At 40.9% G+C, this 17,543-nt stretch overlaps 1 protein-coding gene across 3 annotated transcripts; it reads left to right on the top strand.

The window, feature by feature from the left end:
* Positions 1-411: 411 nt before the first annotated feature.
* Positions 412-17,477, top strand: LOC117767961 (apoptosis-inducing factor 3). 3 transcript variants are annotated; one of them, XM_034595929.1, is made up of 21 exons: positions 412-624; positions 4,419-4,632; positions 8,175-8,352; positions 9,135-9,244; positions 9,333-9,442; positions 9,534-9,578; positions 9,669-9,765; positions 9,853-9,965; positions 11,000-11,086; positions 11,249-11,340; positions 11,417-11,547; positions 12,319-12,434; positions 12,705-12,776; positions 13,943-14,006; positions 14,131-14,207; positions 14,301-14,418; positions 14,541-14,639; positions 14,788-14,863; positions 15,022-15,126; positions 16,095-16,115; positions 16,244-17,477. In XM_034595929.1, the coding sequence occupies exons 2-21, from the start codon at positions 4,602-4,604 to the stop codon at positions 16,284-16,286; spliced, it is 1,785 nt and encodes a 594-aa protein (XP_034451820.1). In that variant the 5' UTR covers positions 412-624; positions 4,419-4,601; the 3' UTR covers positions 16,287-17,477. The 3 variants fall into 3 exon arrangements, with proteins under 3 accessions (XP_034451820.1, XP_034451818.1, XP_034451819.1); XM_034595927.1 differs by having other exon boundaries at positions 8,139-8,352; XM_034595928.1 differs by lacking the exon at positions 16,095-16,115 and having other exon boundaries at positions 8,139-8,352.
* The last annotated feature ends 66 nt before the right edge of the window (positions 17,478-17,543 follow it).

The following is a 17,543-nucleotide window of genomic DNA, read 5'->3' as shown; positions in this document are numbered from 1 at the left end:
TTTTTGAAGGCGAGGCTGAAAGGAGCTGAAAAGAGAAGCCTCGAGCAGAGAGAGAGAGAGAGAGAGAGAGAGAGAGAGAGGGAGAGAGAGAGAGAGAGAGAGAGAGAGAGAGAGAGGGAGGGAGGGAGGGGTGGGAGGACGAGAGCAGGGAACGGTGAGTATTCATGCTGTGTTAGCATCCCCTCAGCAACTCCATCAATACTGCATACAGCTGAGAAACTGGCAGAGGTCCTCCGTGCTGCATTTGCAGGCTCGGCCAGTGAAAAGAGAGCAACTCCCACGACTGGTCTGCTCAGTCTGCTGCTGGAGGGGGGCTCTGTGAGCGCCAGTGCATGCACACACACACACACACACACACACACACACACACACACACACACACACACACACACACACACACACACACACACACACACACACACACGCACACTCCAGAGCCTGTGCTGCATCAGGAGGAGGAAGAGGAGAGCGGAGGAGGGTGCAGAGGGACACACAGACTGGGAATACTCCAGAGTGGACAGAGCCAGTCCCAGGAGGCAGAGGGACAGGATTGTGAGGAGACTTGTGTGCTAATATGCCACTGGAGTTTGACAGGGTCTCAGTGCATCTCCCCTTTGATAACTGGTAAGCTGATTTATTCCCTTTTACAGTCAGAGACATGTAGTTCTGTTTCATTACTTTGTAGTGTGATGTGTTTATGTGATGCTGACTTATTTCTTCAGTAAATGTCTCAACCGGTGCACTGTGGTTGGTACAGGATTTGAAAGGACGTTTTTACCTGGAGAGCAATGAACTGTGGTGCAGTATATGAACTGAAATCACAATATAAAACACATAACAGTCTGTAATGTTTCAATCAGCTATGATCGACACAGCTGACCAAGTTATACAGTAAATCTGTAACTCTTTAAAATACAAAACAAATACTGTGTGTGTGTGTGTGTGTGTGTGTGTGTGTGTGTGTGTGTGTGTGTGTGTGTGTGTGTGTGTGTGTGTGTGTGTGTGTGTGTGTGTGTGTGTGTGCGTGTGTGTGTGTGGCAGCAGAAGTGTTGTGCGGAGGCACAGCTCCTCTGTAGGGGTGCACACCCCTCTGTAAATCACAGTTCCACCTTTCCATGACATCATGGAGAGGTTATCGCTCCAAGCAGCAGTGACCTGACACGAGTCGATGGTGCCATTGTTACAGAAGTTTGGGTCAACTTGATGTATTAAAGCAACTTAAGTTTAAGCTGCTTGATCCATTGTGTAAATCGGTAAACAACTGTGTGATGGTATAATCTTTGCTTTGTGCAGCCACGTGGCATCGACAGTTTATATTGTTCTGAACACTTTACTCATTTAAAAACACAACAACAATCTGATAACACATTACGATATATTATATTCCATCTTTTTAAGGATTGTTTGATGATTGAAATATGTAAAGTTTTGGTCACTGTTTTGAAGTTGGCTACAAACAAACACATTTTTAAAAACTTCACACTGGTGAAGAATGATGTGAATGAACTTGCTCACAGTGTATGATTGTGTCCCGCACGCTAGAGCTTCTTAATGGGGATTGTGGCTGTAATCCACCTCTTTTTTTATAGTGCAACACACGTAGGCAACTGAGTAAATAGAAGTCAGTCAAAAGCTTGTTGGCAGTTTAGGGAACATACTGGTGACCAGTGGGACAACTTCCAACTTCATCTTGGAGACACCCTCCTGTCTCCTTCATCAAAATAAGAGAGATCAATATTAAGACCCTTGTGTTAACTATATAAATGCTTTGACGGGCAAAACATTAAGCAACATAATGAACCACTAATGGTCTGTCACCTTTGCTCAACACTTGGTTTGCGCAATCCAAGGACGATTCCACGGCCTTATCTCGTGTTTCACAAACCAGGAGAACGTGCAAAGTGTGAGCGAGGGAAACAGGTGTGGTCAGACATGAGGAGTTGTGAGCTCTTGTCCTTTATCAGCCGAGGATCAGAGGGTCCTAATCGTTAACCACAGGTTAACATACTGACCCAGCAAGTGTTTGAATGAAACAAGAGATCGCCTATTTGAATTGTAAAGAGGCGAATGAGCGGCTCTTCTTTAAATGCAGGTGCTGCAGGGTGTCCAGGGCCCAGGCAGAGCGGACCTGTAGATAACAGGAGGTGATTAAATGTGTGTTTTTTTTTACAGCATGTGTTCATGTGTGTATCTTCTCCTCTGCTGCTGAGGTTTTGTGGCCGCAAAGAATATGAAATATGAGGTATTTGCATTTCAGAGCATGTGGCGATAACAGAGGTTCATTGGAGAAAATGTAATGTAAAGATTTATGTCTCTTTTTGGTGCGTAAACTCTCATCTTTGTTGAGCAACACAATCTTTGTTCACACTCAGAATAGCTTTAGCGACAGATGTGAACGTCAGAGTCCCTTTGCTGCTGTTTCTAGATCGACCTCTTCACCTCCAACCAGCGGCTGCGCTTTGCTAATTCTCCCCTCGGACATTCCAGTAACAGGTATTACATTTGAAGGGCCGTGAGTGAAACTGACAGCTTGTTTGCAGGCAGGATTATCAGCACTGCTTGGGGACAGGCCCGACAGTGAGGGAGTGCAATCTGCGTCATATGTTGTGAGGACCAAATCTGCTTAACCTACTTTAGTTTTGCACAAAATATCTTGGACTTGCTGGAACTCCAGGATGGAGGATGGCAGCGCTTTGCGATCCAAGTTGTTATTCATCAAATTTTCAGTGCGGACAAATAATTCAAGGGTGTGAGAGGGAGGTGAAAAGCTTCTGAGCAGAGAATGATCTGATATGTTTGTTTCTGTATTTAGTGAAACACACAGCATACAGTCTGTGCTGTGTTTGCACAAACACCTGAAAGAACAGTCCAAAAAGAGATTTTGCCACTTTAGGATGATGCTCAGTTTTGTTTCTGTTCTAGTTTTATTACTTTCTTTAACCGGTATTTATCCTGTACTTGGTTTACACTCAAATTTCCTTCATGGTGACCAATAAAGAATTATCTATAAAATAGGGCAGATCAGAGACGGATGTAGGATTTTTCTAAATCAGGGGCGATAATAGGGCCACAATTTGCACAAAGGGGCCAGTCACATATTCAACATCCACAATTCCTGATTTGGTAAGGTCCACATATCACTTCATGTTTACTGTTGGGCTCTATAGCTTTGAGCAAAACCACAGAAATGTATTTTGGACATTTTTTCTTGTTCAAACACATTATGTTCTTCAAAAAGGCTTAGAAAAGAAAAATTCCAAACAAATTCTGATCTTTAGTGTTCGTGTTGTTAGTATTGTTGGTATTTTCCAGGCCCCGCCCCTGGATCTGCCCCTGGAGCAGCCAAATTAAGGCTAGCTTTAATTTATTTTTACTTCATGTCAGTTTCAGTGTTACATGTCTCAAACAAACAAACAGCTTGCACAACTGTTGTTGAGATGTTTAGAGGGGAAATGTGTCATTGACCCAAAAAGGTTTTGACAGTGTCGATGTAAACTCGTGTATCATCATTTTTAACATAAAATATTATCTGTCTAATATTATCAGGTGGAGTAGTTCTGTCTTTACCTCTGAAATATAGTGGAGTAGAAGTATAAGGTGGCATGAAATGAGGATATTCACCCAAAGTACTTTAATTCTACTTACAGTACATGAACGTAGTTACAATCACCTGCTTGAAACAAATACAAAGTTTAGATTCAACCACTTAATCTCAGCAGCAGTGGTTTGGTCAGTCAGGGGAGATCTTTCCGTCTCTACTCTGTTTTCAGGAACTTTTTTCGAAGCAGGGTTCTATTCAACTCTGCACTTTCCCCCCCCCCCTGAAGTCCAAGGACATTAAGATGTGCTCAGAATATCAAGCAGTCCTCTGGGCTGTACCTCTAAAAGGATAATTTGGTGAGTGTTACACCTGCCACCCTGCGTCCGCTCAGATTCATAGCCAGCGCTCTGCGAGTAACTAGCTACTGTATGAGCGGGTGAAATACCAGAGCTGGCAGAAATGTGAGGGCAACGTGGCAACAAAACAAGGGAGATTTTGAAACTCAAAGGGGCCCCTGCTGCCCTTTAAAGCACTGTGTGACGAGGAAGTTAATAGGTGTCAGAATGCGGTTAATATTTAACGTTTCCCCACTGCGATATGCATGAACAAAGGTAACAATGTGTGTGAAAATGTTCCTAATTAACACAACTGCTTCCTTTTTACAAGCACTAACATGTTACTGAGAAACACAGCAAATGATTTAAGTGTCTCTCCACTGCTTGAATTCTGCTTCCTCTCCTCAGCAGAGTGTGTGTGTGTGTGTGTGTGTGTGTGTGTGTGTGTGTGTGTGTGTGTGTGTGTGTCTCTCTGTGTGTGTGTGTGTGTGTGTGTGTGTGTGTTTGTGTTGTTGACGATGTCATTCCCTCTGTCCATCCAGATTATACGGAGGAGCTGACGTGTGTCATGGCCAGTTTGGACCTGCAGGTTCTCATACACACAGTTCTGTGTTATCATTACCTTCCAACCGAGCAGCCCAGCCCGGGGATCTGACCGCGCCTCCCCTCCCTCTCCCCCTCCCTCCCTCCCTCTCCCCTGGGTGTCCCTCAATCCTGGGCCCACCATGGGAGGATGCTTCTCCAAACCCAAACCAGGTAACCAAGACATTTCGTTATACTCACACATATCTGTTTAATACTATACTGTCACTCTGACGGTGAGCATGGGGTTAAAAAGGTGCTCAAACACCTCTATGGTAAGTAGCTGACACGTGTTGTTGTTGATTGTGTAGAACTGTGGCTGTGGCAATGTGGTTGAAATAATTATCACAATATAATAATGATTTTTCGCAATATGAAAATGTCTGCAAATCCACTTAAAATACTGTGATCAGTAAGACATGTTTACGTCAGTGAACTGTGTGCGTCTGTTGTGTGTTACATGACACCTTTTCATATTCATAACTTCTCCTACTGCTCAAAATCATTCATTTGGACAACAGACGTTTGCCCGAACAATAACATGACAACATCCCATCATCACATTGTGAAAGTCAAGATCACCAAACCCTAATTTACAGCTTGAAATGTATCAGGGGACAGTTTGCAAACTATGAGCCTCAGTAGTAACGTCTACTGTTGGTGGATGAAAGTTGAAGTCTGGTAAATTGTACAAGTTAATATGGAGATTGCTGAGGTTTGAGTTACAAATGTTACGTGCTGTTGTTGAATTTTAAAGAAAGGTTTCGGCCACTACGATGACAGTCCATGTCAACTACTGCTCAGTAGCTCAAGTCCAGAGAAAAGCCTTAAATGGTGCAAAGCTAAACAATAAACTAGAAATTATAAAAAACTAGGTCACTAAAAACTGAAAAATTACATATATATATTGTTTTTGTGGTAACATTTGACAGTTGGTTCAGTTGACTCCTTTTCAAAGCTACCGGCTGCCTCCAAATCCTGTTATACGTGTCCTCTCAGCCGCCTCTGTTTGCAGCACAGCACTTTGTGTGGGAGGATTCTTTATGCTCTCTGGATCTTCTCTGGATCATCTTTGGTCAAGAGCATTACAAACTGAGACATGAATATCAAACTCCGACACTGTGTGTGGATCCATGTCAGTGTTTGCATGACTGGGAGTTAGCTAAGATGCCTCAGTGCAGTCGTGCAGGTGATAGTGGGCACGAGGAGCTGCATGTTCATCGAATCTGAGATCAAATCCTCTGCTCAGTTCGTGACGTGGAGGTGAAGAGAGAAAGATGAAGTGATGTCTGTGTACAGATAACAGAGGCTGCTGACTGTCAGGCCTACCAGGACGTATCTGTGTTTATAGCAGTGTGACGCTCAGCTACTGACGGTCTGTGACTAATCAAACAGTTCAAATGGTCTTAAACACAGGGATCCGACAGATTGTCTGTATGTTTGATTGATTCACTCAAGGAAACTGTGAATAGTCATAAATTGTTCAAAAAATATATCTGATGAGAGAAAAAGTTTGTTTGTTGTAGTTTATTAAGGACACCTAGCCAAGACGAATGCAGTCTAATACAACAGTCCTGAAATAAATCCTCCCTTCATGTTCAGTTTGTGTTGAAAACTGTAAATTCACTTTGGAGGATGTGGTTTGTGTGTTTGACATTATGACATCATCAGTGTTTCTGTTCTTTAGCCCAGTGTCATTAAATGGACAAAATATTAGAAAAGTCTGTCAGTGCAGATCAATAGAACAAAGTAGATCAGAAAGTTAATCAATCTCTACTCTGAAAACTGTTTCTACAAAAAACGAACATTATGATCATCATGAGGATAGAGGATTTATAAAAATATTCAATTGAAGTTCATTCAAGAAAGGAGTAAGAGGAGCAGAACACAACAGATACATATCTCTATTTAAACACATCAGAATCTTTACTGTAGATAATATGCTATGGTTAGTTTAAGATAGGAAGCTCATTCTCGCAATTCATTATTTTATCATTTTTCCAGGTTGTGTAACTTGGACATGGAAGTAACATCTCAATCACCAGACCAGGGCAGACGTCACTTATAGTTTCAAATTGTACTCTTGAAGCATTAGATTTAAAAAGATAATATTTATTTAAACTTTCTATATGGTAAAAAATATCTAAGGCCAAATCTAAGGCTCGGTCTGAAGTGTGAAGTATTAACTCCTGATGAATATATAGTTCATAGAGAGTAACTGATCACATTGAAGTGTAAGTGGGAGTAAATTAGCATGTGACAGGATCTACGGGGGAGTTATTGTAGACATGGCACATTACCCTCTTCATTTGCATAAACATGTAAAATGAAGCAAAATCTAAGAATTTTATGTCCGAACACTGACGCTATAACAGTGAAAGCATCACCGAAAATGTTTAGTGCTGATCAAGATACCCTTTTATTCCCAGTGATTTTAGCCACAGATGTTTCAGCAGCAGCATCAAGTGATTCTCTTCAGCTGTGGAAAGCTTTCTCTCTTTCTTTTCTCCTGCAATTGCACGGCCACTATGATTTTCCATCGATTTTAATTAAGACTCGCTCAGCAGGAGAAAATTCCTGCCAGATTACTGTGTAAGCACATTTTTCCAGCCCAACAGATAAAGCCTGCTGCAGTGAAAACTGAGTTACACAACCGATTCTTAATGTTCAGAAATATAAAAGCCAAACAGCAGCACATCACATGTCATCAAAGAAAACGGAATGTCTCCTAAATGATGGACTTTGGAAATATAAATAAAACACAGTGGGTTGAAGAGCTACTCTCATGGGTTCTGTGTTAATGTCACATTCTTTAATGGGAATCTCATTATTCATGGGAATTATAGCTGCATTCAAAGGGACCATTATACTCCAAATCATATTCTCTAACATGAGACGAGAATTTAAGCAACGACAGGGTGTGGGGAATTAATAATGTCTTATTAGTTTAAAATTTAGTGGCAAAATAATGAGTTACAGTCTCCATCTTTGTGTTTTTATAGTCAAACAATTAAAGTTGAATACACATTTAATACTCACATCCTGATTGTTGTTGATCTTGTCTTGGAAATTAATAATCAATTTGTCATAAAAACATAGGGTCTAAGAAATGTGGTCCTGAAACTGCAGCCTCTGGTGTAGCTGCACACCCCTACTCTTTTTTACAGCACCTTAAAACTGGTGAATATGAAAAGCAACAGTGTTAAATCATTTCTGCCACTGCATATGAATGATCTGCTGCTGATAATATAATATAATATAAAGAATGTGTGATAGAAAATGTGGATTTATACTGAAGTGCAGTGGAATGGTCTGTCTGTAATCCTAAAGCAGGGAGACAAAAGGAAGCTAATGTTTCCCTCACACATTTCTCCCTTCACCTGCTTCCTGCGTTCATTTGTTTCAGTCGTGGAGTTGTCAGACTCAATTTGTCCCTGAGCAGTAAACGCGTCTCTCGGCTGAAAGGCGAATTACTCCTCCCAGTCACTGGAGCAGGACTGTAATAATATAACATCACAGATATACAAGAATAATGAGACTCGATCTGCTGGTGATTGGTAGCAAATATGACTACAGCAGATTTTAAATTGAGAGCTTTACATTCTCATTTTTACAGCAGATGCTGCTACAGGCGCGTGTATTCAGATGTGTTCTAAGTGAGATGTGTCTGTGTTGTGCAGTTGAAGTTAAAGTGGAACTCTCTCTCCTGGAAAAAGAAAAAGAGGTGGACGGGCTGTCCCCCAACGGGAAAGCGAGTCCCTTCGCTGACTGCAGACCCAACGGGGCCCTGGGACACGGCTCTGATGACGACTCCACCCCACTCCCCCCCTACCACAAGCCACGGGACTACGTGGAGGCCTCAGTGTGTCACGTTAAGGATCTGGAGAATGGACAGTAAGAATATGAGAACTTTCTTTCTTTCCCCCACAACACAGAGCACACACTCCCACACACACATGCATGCAGGGGTAAATAAAATGATGTGCACAGTTTGGATGTAAATCACACAAACATTAAATATTTCCCATGCAAAACATAAGAAATGTGCTCATGTCTTACAGGAGCAGTAACACAATAAAGGAAGACATTTCCGGCCCAGAAATAATAAGAACACAGATTTGTTTTGACAGGATTACATTGTTTGTCCAGCAGAGAGCGCTGAGAAGCTCAGATTTAACTGTAAATTTAATCAAATTCTCACTTAATTCCTCTTGAAAGTAAGTAAACAAGGCATTTTTGCTAAATAATCATTTTAAATTTCAAATTAATTCTAAAAACTATAAACACTTTAACAGTGAATCAGTGAAGTCCCTCAATAATGAAAGTGAGGCTGCAGCAATAACCCAATATTCAGGACATCTAATTTTAAAGAGGAAGACTGAGTCATTGCTTCTCTGAAAATTCTTAGGAAGTCTTCCTGTAATGGATAGTGGATTTTGTAGTGGATAGTTTTAATAGATAGATAGATAGATAGATAGATAGATAGATAGATAGATAGATAGATAGATAGATAGATAGATAGATAGATAGATAGATAGATAGATAGATAGATAGATGCACTTTACCTTTAATTGGTAACTGTAAAGTTGTGGTTACAGCAAAGTTTAACAGTGAAGGTTTCATCAAATCACAGCTCTGAACCCACAGACACCTCTTTGTTTTCGTGTGATTGACAGGATGCGAGAGGTCGACCTGGGAAGTGGCCGAGCTTTGTTGATCAAAGAACATGGGGAGTTCTCCGCCATGGGACACAAGTGTCCACACTACGGAGCGCCCCTCGTCAAAGGTGAGCGATGTCTTCTGATTTTGACATTGGTAATATAGTTAATATACTGTCATATATTTGATTGACTTGTCATTTCCTGTTCTGTAAGGTGTGCTGTCGAAAGGACACGTGCGCTGTCCCTGGCACGGTGCGTGTTTCAACATTGCAACAGGGGATCTCGAGGACTTCCCTGGACTGGACAGCCTGCCCACCTTCCAGGTGACCTTTCCCCCTGGTGTTGTAACGCCTTTTTATGTCCCTAAGCACCGTGTAAGAAAGTGTACACCTGGCTCATTGTTGTTTGCTCCAGGTCAGAGTTGAAAAGGACAAGGTGATCATTCGTGCAAACAAGCAGGTAACAAGACGAGGAATGGGGAGATTTTTTTTCGCAGGGAATTAAACGGAGCACCTGATTGACCTGAGATCTTTCTCCAAACATTTCCAGGCTCTTCAGTCACAGAGGAGGTCAAAGCCCATGTCTCGATGTTCAGCAGTCATTAACTCCAGCACCGGCTTCAGCCACGTTCTCATCATTGGCTCAGGTGTTTTTCTCCCTCTTCATTTATAGTTCTGTTTGTTTACTACCTTAACTTCAGGATCGCCTCATATAACTCTTTCCCTGTCTGCAGGTCCGGCAGGTCTGGTGTGTGCAGAGACACTGAGGCAGGAGGGCTTCACCGATCGTATCGTCATGTGCACCATGGACAGACATCCTCCGTATGACAGGACTAAACTGAGTAAGGTTTGTACACAGACCCCGACCACTTACCAGCTGAGACCGAAGTGACTCTGCCAACAAAGTTACGTAACAGACTGCGGAGGAGCTGCTTCGGTCAGTAGTGCTGAAACCAGAGCTCTTTGGGGAACGGCTTACAGCAGCAGAGCTGTGAAGAAAGTGGTTTCTGTGGAAGTAAACAGGCATTAGTGATTCAAAAAGAAATGACTTATGGGATATGGCGTGATAAACATTGTTTTTCATTTATTTCACATCATTATTTTAAATTATTATTGACTGGCTGCTTTGTTGTCTTAATGTGTAATCACAGTTAGTTATCATTTAGGTTGTTGTTAGACTCGGTTCAGGTCTTTAGGCCGTAATCATAAAAATAAGACTTCCACTATGTTTCTGTTGGACCACAAGTTGAACAGGGAATATCTGACAACAACAGCACCACAAGGTCCAGTCAGTGTCTTTTCTGGAGCTTTTAAACTTGTGTATGTCAAGGATCTACAAAAATTAAAAAGCCCAAAGTCCAAAGCTCCTGAAACGCCTCGCCAGTTGTCCACCTGATACTGTCCCATCATTGTGATGTCATCTTACACCAAAATGCCCCACATTTGCATGACCGACCTAGCAGCTAGTCTGGCACGGCCCCTGACAAAGCCTGGTAGGCGAGAGCGGAGACCGATCTTACCTCCACACGCTGGCAGCTGGCCAATCAGAGCAGACTGGGCTTTATGAGGAGGGGGCCCTTAAAGAGACGGGAGCTAAAACCAGGTGTTTCAGACAGAGGCTGAAAAGAGGAGCTGCAGCAATGTTCAGTTTGAGGACTGTGATGTGTTTTCTGAACATGCGAGCATGTAAACTATTTCAAGAAATAACCTAAATATTAATTATCAACCTGAATATGAGCATATATGTCTTTTATGAATTGAAAGGGTAAGTTGATGCTTGACCGTGGAAATAAACAAAGAAAAGCTGGATTCTTTTTTTTATTGATTTATTTGAGTTTTATTTTGAACTGATGTTCTCAGCACTAACTTGCAAACCCTCAGTCTCTCGACAGCACAGCAGAGCAGCTGAGATTGCGCTCCATGGACTTTCTGCAGGAGCACGACATTGAACTGCTCACAGAGAAGGAGGTGAGAGGTGGAAAACACTGATTAATTGTGGTTAATGACTGGGTAATGGTCCTTATAGCCTATCAAGTAATTTCATTAAATCAAGATTAATCACAGCTTTTAAAGTTTTTAATGTGATATTTAAGTAAACATCCAACCTGCTAACTAACCTGCTTATTTCAGGCTGTAGCGATAGACGTGAAAACACGATCTGTGACATTTGAAGACGGCCTGAGGATGGAGTACAGGAAACTCTTTATTGCTACAGGCAGCAAGTAAGAACACAATTTTTTTTTTTATTTACTGAGATTATAACTATAGAAACTGACACTTCCGTTTCCTTCTTGAAAGACCAATACCAATGAGCTTCAGAGGCAAAGACGTCAGGAACGTGTTTCACCTCAGGACGCCTGACGATGCCAACAGCATAGCGAAGCTGGCCAACAACAAGAATGCCGTGATTGTTGGAACGTCGTTTGTCGGTGAGAAAGAGACACATTTAAACGTGTTTTGCTTATTTAGTGTTTCATCACCACAAAATATAAGAACAGCTTCAGCCTCGGCAGTAACTCATTATCATGAGTTTATCATCATTTATCATCATTTATGTGGGGTTTGAAAACTCTGTCTCACAAGTTTTTCCAAAGTCTTTCACAGCTGCTGGGTTTAGATCTTACTAAACCCAAACATTTATTACATTTAGTCTTCACGGCCACGGTAGTGCTCTACGTCACAGATCACAATCACCCATCCACACACATTCACAGAGCTCTTGCTATACGTACATTTGCACATTTCTGGTATTAATTTGGGGTTCACTCATTTGCTCAAGGGAGCCTTATCACCAACTCTCTAACTGATAGATGAATAAGAATTTTCTTTCTTATTAAAGGGATAGTTCACCCCAAAATGAAAATTAACTCATTATCTAATTACCACTATGCCGATGGAGGGGTGGGTGAAGTGTTTGAGTCCACAAAACACTAATTTCAGGAGTAAACAGCGTTGCAGCCAAATCCAATACAATTGAAGTAAATGGTGACCGATTCTTCAAACGTAACACAACAACAGAAACAACACAACATGCCTCCACACTGCTCCTGTGGTGTCATCCAAGTGTCAGCAAGCCCTGACTTTGTTGTCCATGTCCATCTGTATTTATTCTCCATTCATTTATGCAGGTTTTTCCTTTAATTCTGTGTCACTTTGCACCATGTACGACATGCGTTAATTGTTTTTTGTTGTGTTGGCAGGTATGGAGGTGGCTGCAGCTCTAACTGACAAGGCCCACTCCGTCTCTGTCATAGGGATCGAGTCCGTCCCCTTTAAAAAAGCTCTCGGGGAGAAAGTAGGGAAAGCCATAATGAAGGTAGGGACGCACTCCTGGGAAATCAAGCTTTTTAGCACATGAAGCATCCCCGCAGTACTATCATCAGCACTATCCCTGAGAGAGAGATAGAAAACCTACTAGTTAAGATGCAAATCATGTTTTTCTGGTCAATACCGCAGAAGCCACAAAGGGGAGTGTAAATCTCCTCATTAGCAGTGATTGATCATGCAGACATAAGGAAATTCAGCCGTGAGTTCTCCCTCTCGCTGTTTTGTGTTAACGTGTGCGTGGCGTGTTTTGTCTCTGCAGCTGTTCGAGGCAAACAGGGTGAAGTTCTACATGTTGAACGAGGTGTCAGAGATGATTGGCCATCATGGACAGGTATTCAGAAAGTGAGAGAAACAGCATGACATGATTCTCGGAAGCACAATCCTCCTCCTGTTCAATATGCAGTGAAGATGAGTCTGATTAGAAACACAAGAAATGAAAGTTATTGGGGGACGTGTGCCAACTTTAAATCCCCTGGAAATTTAATCTCCAACTATTTCTGATTAGAATTTGTTGGTTAAAAGTCAAAGCTCAAGGTCACTGTGACCTTAAAAGACACGTTTTGGGCCGTAACTCAAGACTTCATGCACTAATAATGCAACGTTTCACACAAATTAAATTTTATGTACAAAAGGTGAAAGGTCAACTTCACTTTGACATCATAATGTTCTGCATAAACACAGGCTTACTAACTCAGGAACAAATTGTGATCATATTTCAGATTTGGTCAGATAGTGAGTTGGTTATACTATAGACTTGGCTGCTCATCTTTAAATCGCAGTGATTGTGTGGATCTTCTATTCTGCAGGGTTGAAAATATGCATGAAGCATCCACATCGTAGGATTTGTAGCTTCTTTGCAGTAACATCCACATTAGAAGTGTTATGGTTACAATTTCAACCAGAATCAGGTTTATTGGTCCAACATGTGAACACATGCAAGGAATTTCCAGTCTAAGTTCAAAGCTTAACAAAGAAAGTCAGTTTTACTTAAATATTCCTTTATGACAAATTTTCAAAATACAATTAATACATCTTACATTACTTTTAAGCCATAATTCTTCACTGCATCTTTTTTTTTTGTAAAACTGTTTATTGAAATTTCCAGTTTAAGCATGTGTACAAACGATCACACATAATAATTTCCCATATCAAAACCCCACAGTCCCAGATCCTCTATACATTAGAGTGGAATAACACGGATCAAAGATAGACAAGAAATAAATGAATAAATAAATAAAACAATAGGTGCAAGACCATTAAATGAACTGCCTATATTATATGTTCATAGTTTATTCTATAGAGTCCCTTCACTATTTTATTGGACCCTTGAATAAAATGGTGAAGGCTAAGTTTATTCCACTGTGTGGCAAACAGGGTGTAAATTGGAACAGTGTAATCATCGCACCATGTTATGTGACACCACAGTTTTCCCACTTAATGATGTGAGGACAAAAAGGAGAAAACTGAAAGCGGGGCTCTGTTTTTCATGTTTCACAGCTGAAAGAGGTGGTGCTGAACAGTGGAAAAGTCCTGCGGGCTGACGTGTGCGTCATTGGAGCAGGTGATGTCAGACATAATCTAAACTCCATCTTCTTTCTGCAGTGACATGTAGTTACAGTTTATGTGGGTTGTTGCGAGCTGTATATTCAACTTGACATAATGTAAACGAATCCTCTCTCGTGCAGGAAGTGTTCCTGCAACGGGCTTCGTGAAACAGAGCGGCCTCCACGTCGACTCCAAGGGCTTCATCACTGTCAACAAGGCGAGTAACAGCAAACTGCTCTGCACAACAAAAGCTGCAAATCAAAAGTGTTTTTATTTCATTTTGTTTTTATCTATTTATTTTTCCCCTCAGATGATGCAGACGAATGTTGATGGCGTCTTTGCCGGGGGAGATGTGGTGATGTTTCCTTTCCCGCCACGTAACAACAAGAAGGTGAACATCCCTCACTGGCAGATGGCTCACGTACATGGTGAGTGTGTGACTGCTTGATCTAAAGCTCTGGTGATTTATTGTGGCGATGGTGTACTGTACATGCTCAAAGACAATATCATATTGAAAACGTCTTTTTTTTCTTTCCACCCTGACTGACAGGAAGAGTGGCAGCTCTCTGTATGATGGGCCGAGCCGCTGAGATGAAAACGGTGCCTTACTTCTGGTCCGCCATGTTTGGGAAGACCATACGCTATGCAGGTAGGTCTATCAGCGTTATGAGGCCGACGTGCTGCGAGAGAAAGTGGTTGGAAAGTTGCAGCTGCCTTCAAACTGTAAAACTAAACACAAGTAAAGACCTGATCCAGTGTGAACCCTGAACTGATTGTTTTTCTTTCTATTGGTGAAGGTTATGGAGAAGGATTTGATGATGTCATTATTCAAGGAGATCTGGATGAACTGAGATTTGTAGCTTTCTATACCAGGTAAACTTTTTTTTACGATTGATTGTTACTTCATCTATTACTGTAGAATATTTCAAATAAAGCAACGTTCGTTTCTAACTGTATTTGTGAAGTCATTTTATTTATTTGTTTTGATTATTGATCGTTTCTCTTTGTCTCCTCCTGTGCTCCGGCTATAGGAGTGAGGAGGTGGTGGCTGTTGCCAGCATGAACTATGATCCCATTGTGTCCCGCGTGGCAGAGGTCTTAGCGTCCGGAAAGACGATTAAGAAACGAGATGTGGAGTAAGTCTCCTTCCCAGAATCTGGTCACGCTTACAATAGCCGTTATGTTCTTTAGGTATTCTCAAGTTTTTACTGTGAAGAAAACAAATAAAGTCACTCAACGAGCTGAGGAGCTTGTGACTTTGGTCACACGGCGAGTATTATACAAGCCGAACGAATTGACTCTGAAAAGAGTCAGAGGCCTGAAAAACAATAACAGCAGTTGTTTTCTGCACGAGTGACACTTTGTTTTCTGGGTTAAATAACTTCCTGATCATTTCTGTAAAGGTTTCTTGGAAAAACTGTGTAATTTAGTACTAAGTAGGAATGATAGACACAAACAGTTATGAGACCATGTGTTAAGTAATGTTCGGTAATATTTCTAATTTGTTTGCTTTTAACAAAGAATACAAAAATATATGGTGTATACATATTTGTGTTGAGGTTATAATCAGGTCATAAACATTTTATCTACCAACAATAACAATACAATATTGGTAATCATAATTAATTATATAAAATTTAAACATAAACATAAACACAATAGATCAAATGACATATTATGTTATATATTAAATATACTCTATGTAAAGTGTCTTGAAAAGAGCTACACAAATAAAAATGTGTTATAAAATATTAAGACATATTTTATCATGATAGTGTTAAATTGATATTGTTGTTCAGTATGTATTCATACACCAGTTATAACCGTTTCACAGCAGCTGTAGCTGCTATTATTAGTACCAAATTACACAGCCAATTCAATGAACCCTTTTGGGCATTAACATATTATTACATGGGTATTATCATGGACCTACTGGACCTGTATAATAAAGAGTTACTACATTATAGGTTTGCTATATTGCTGTTACTCCACTCTACTGTATATGTCTGTGTGTTTTGTCTCTGTGTGTGTTGAGGGTTTAATTTGACTGTAGTGTTCTTCATGTCTTTCATTTCTAATAATGCAAACCAAAAAAAAATTGAAGGATGTTAGCACGACTTGGCAAGTACGGAAAAAATATGAGCTTCTCTTCTTTTCCATTTCACTCATAATGAACACATGCAGGAAACTGTCACTAAGGGACTTGATGAACGTGTGTGTATGATGTGTCTCATGGATGTTTCTGTCTTGTAGGACTGGAGACATTTCCTGGTTGATCGACAAAGGCTCTCAATGAACGGCCAAAGTCCACTGGACACCTGAATATGGACACTTATGGTGCTGAGACACTGAGCAGCTATCCCAGTCTGGACACACTCTCTCTCTCACACACACACACACAGGGTGCAGGACCATGTCGGCGTGAGACACACTCCCCTGAGGACATCACTGAAACTTGCTTTTGTTCCTGAGAGACATTTCAAAGTGACGTACACGATCTGAACCCACACGGACGCTGTGTCTGCAGGTCTTCATACGATCATGTTGTCATGCATCACAACAAAGCAATACTGCTTCCAGCCTCTGTGCTGCAGCAAGATGTATCTACCTGTACACTTTGTTTATAAGGCGCCAGGGACAGGCATTGGCATTTTTGTACAAATAACATTGTATATAGCTATAATCCTGAATGCACTGTAACAAATATAAGAGCATACAATTTGAACTGAATTTTTCTAAGATTTAAATATGAGATTTGGTTGTATACGCTCGCATACAGACCCTAGATCTGCATGGATTTACTTACTATAACAGGAGATAGGGAAAAGAAAATAGGCCCCTTAAACAGAGATATTTCAATGTCGATGCATCAGCAAACACAAGGTTATGTCTGCAACAAGTCAGCAGAAACCTGAATGCAGCTTGCAGCAACTCACTAACACACACACACACACACACACACACACACTGCGCTTTACAACACACCTCTTCTTATTGGTTGCCTTGCTCATAGATTACACAAATGAAATTCTAATCATACTTTGATTGCACACTAGTGCTTGCACAGTAGAATCATGTATTTTCCAACAGATATCACTCCATTAGAAAACAATCCATTAGTATTTAAAGGTTAGTTTTGATTGCTGTCACCTCCAGGGACTTTATTTGTTACTAAGTCAGGGACACTGAGGTTCAAGGCCTGGACGTACTGGGGTTACTGGTCCTTTCTCAAGCAGAAATGAATTTGTTACGTTAATATCTATTTTTCCCCCAGTTATTGTAATTTCACTGTTTCTTATATTTAGAAATGCTTATAATGTGCAGAGGGGCTTCAAAGCAGATGCTTGATTACATCCTGGTGAGCTGATGATCCCAGAACACTTGAGCTCTGACATTGCATTTAAAAAAAGCATCGTTCTTCCTACAGATGAGCCTGGAATGGCATTTTTATAACTAAAACTTTGAAATAAAAGTCTTCCAACAATAACCATTCAGTGCTTTTTACAATCATTATGTGTTTTTGACTTTATTAACCACAAAAAAAAGAAGAGTC

The sequence above is a fragment of the Hippoglossus hippoglossus genome, chromosome 9, assembly GCF_009819705.1.
Source record: "Hippoglossus hippoglossus isolate fHipHip1 chromosome 9, fHipHip1.pri, whole genome shotgun sequence".
In the NCBI taxonomy this organism is placed as follows: Eukaryota; Metazoa; Chordata; class Actinopteri; order Pleuronectiformes; family Pleuronectidae; genus Hippoglossus; species Hippoglossus hippoglossus.
The sequence above is the reverse complement of the archived record's forward strand: the minus strand, read 5'-3'. Positions and strand labels throughout refer to the sequence as shown.

Coding starts and splice junctions, on each gene's coding strand:
- LOC117767961 (XM_034595927.1), top strand. CDS start 4,602: ATGGGAGGATGCTTCTCCAAACCCAAACCAG. Junction 9,245..9,332: donor CGGAGCGCCCCTCGTCAAAG/GTGAGCGATGTC, acceptor CTGTTCTGTAAG/GTGTGCTGTCGAAAGGACAC. Junction 15,127..16,094: donor ATTAAGAAACGAGATGTGGA/GTAAGTCTCCTT, acceptor AAAAAATTGAAG/GATGTTAGCACGACTTGGCA.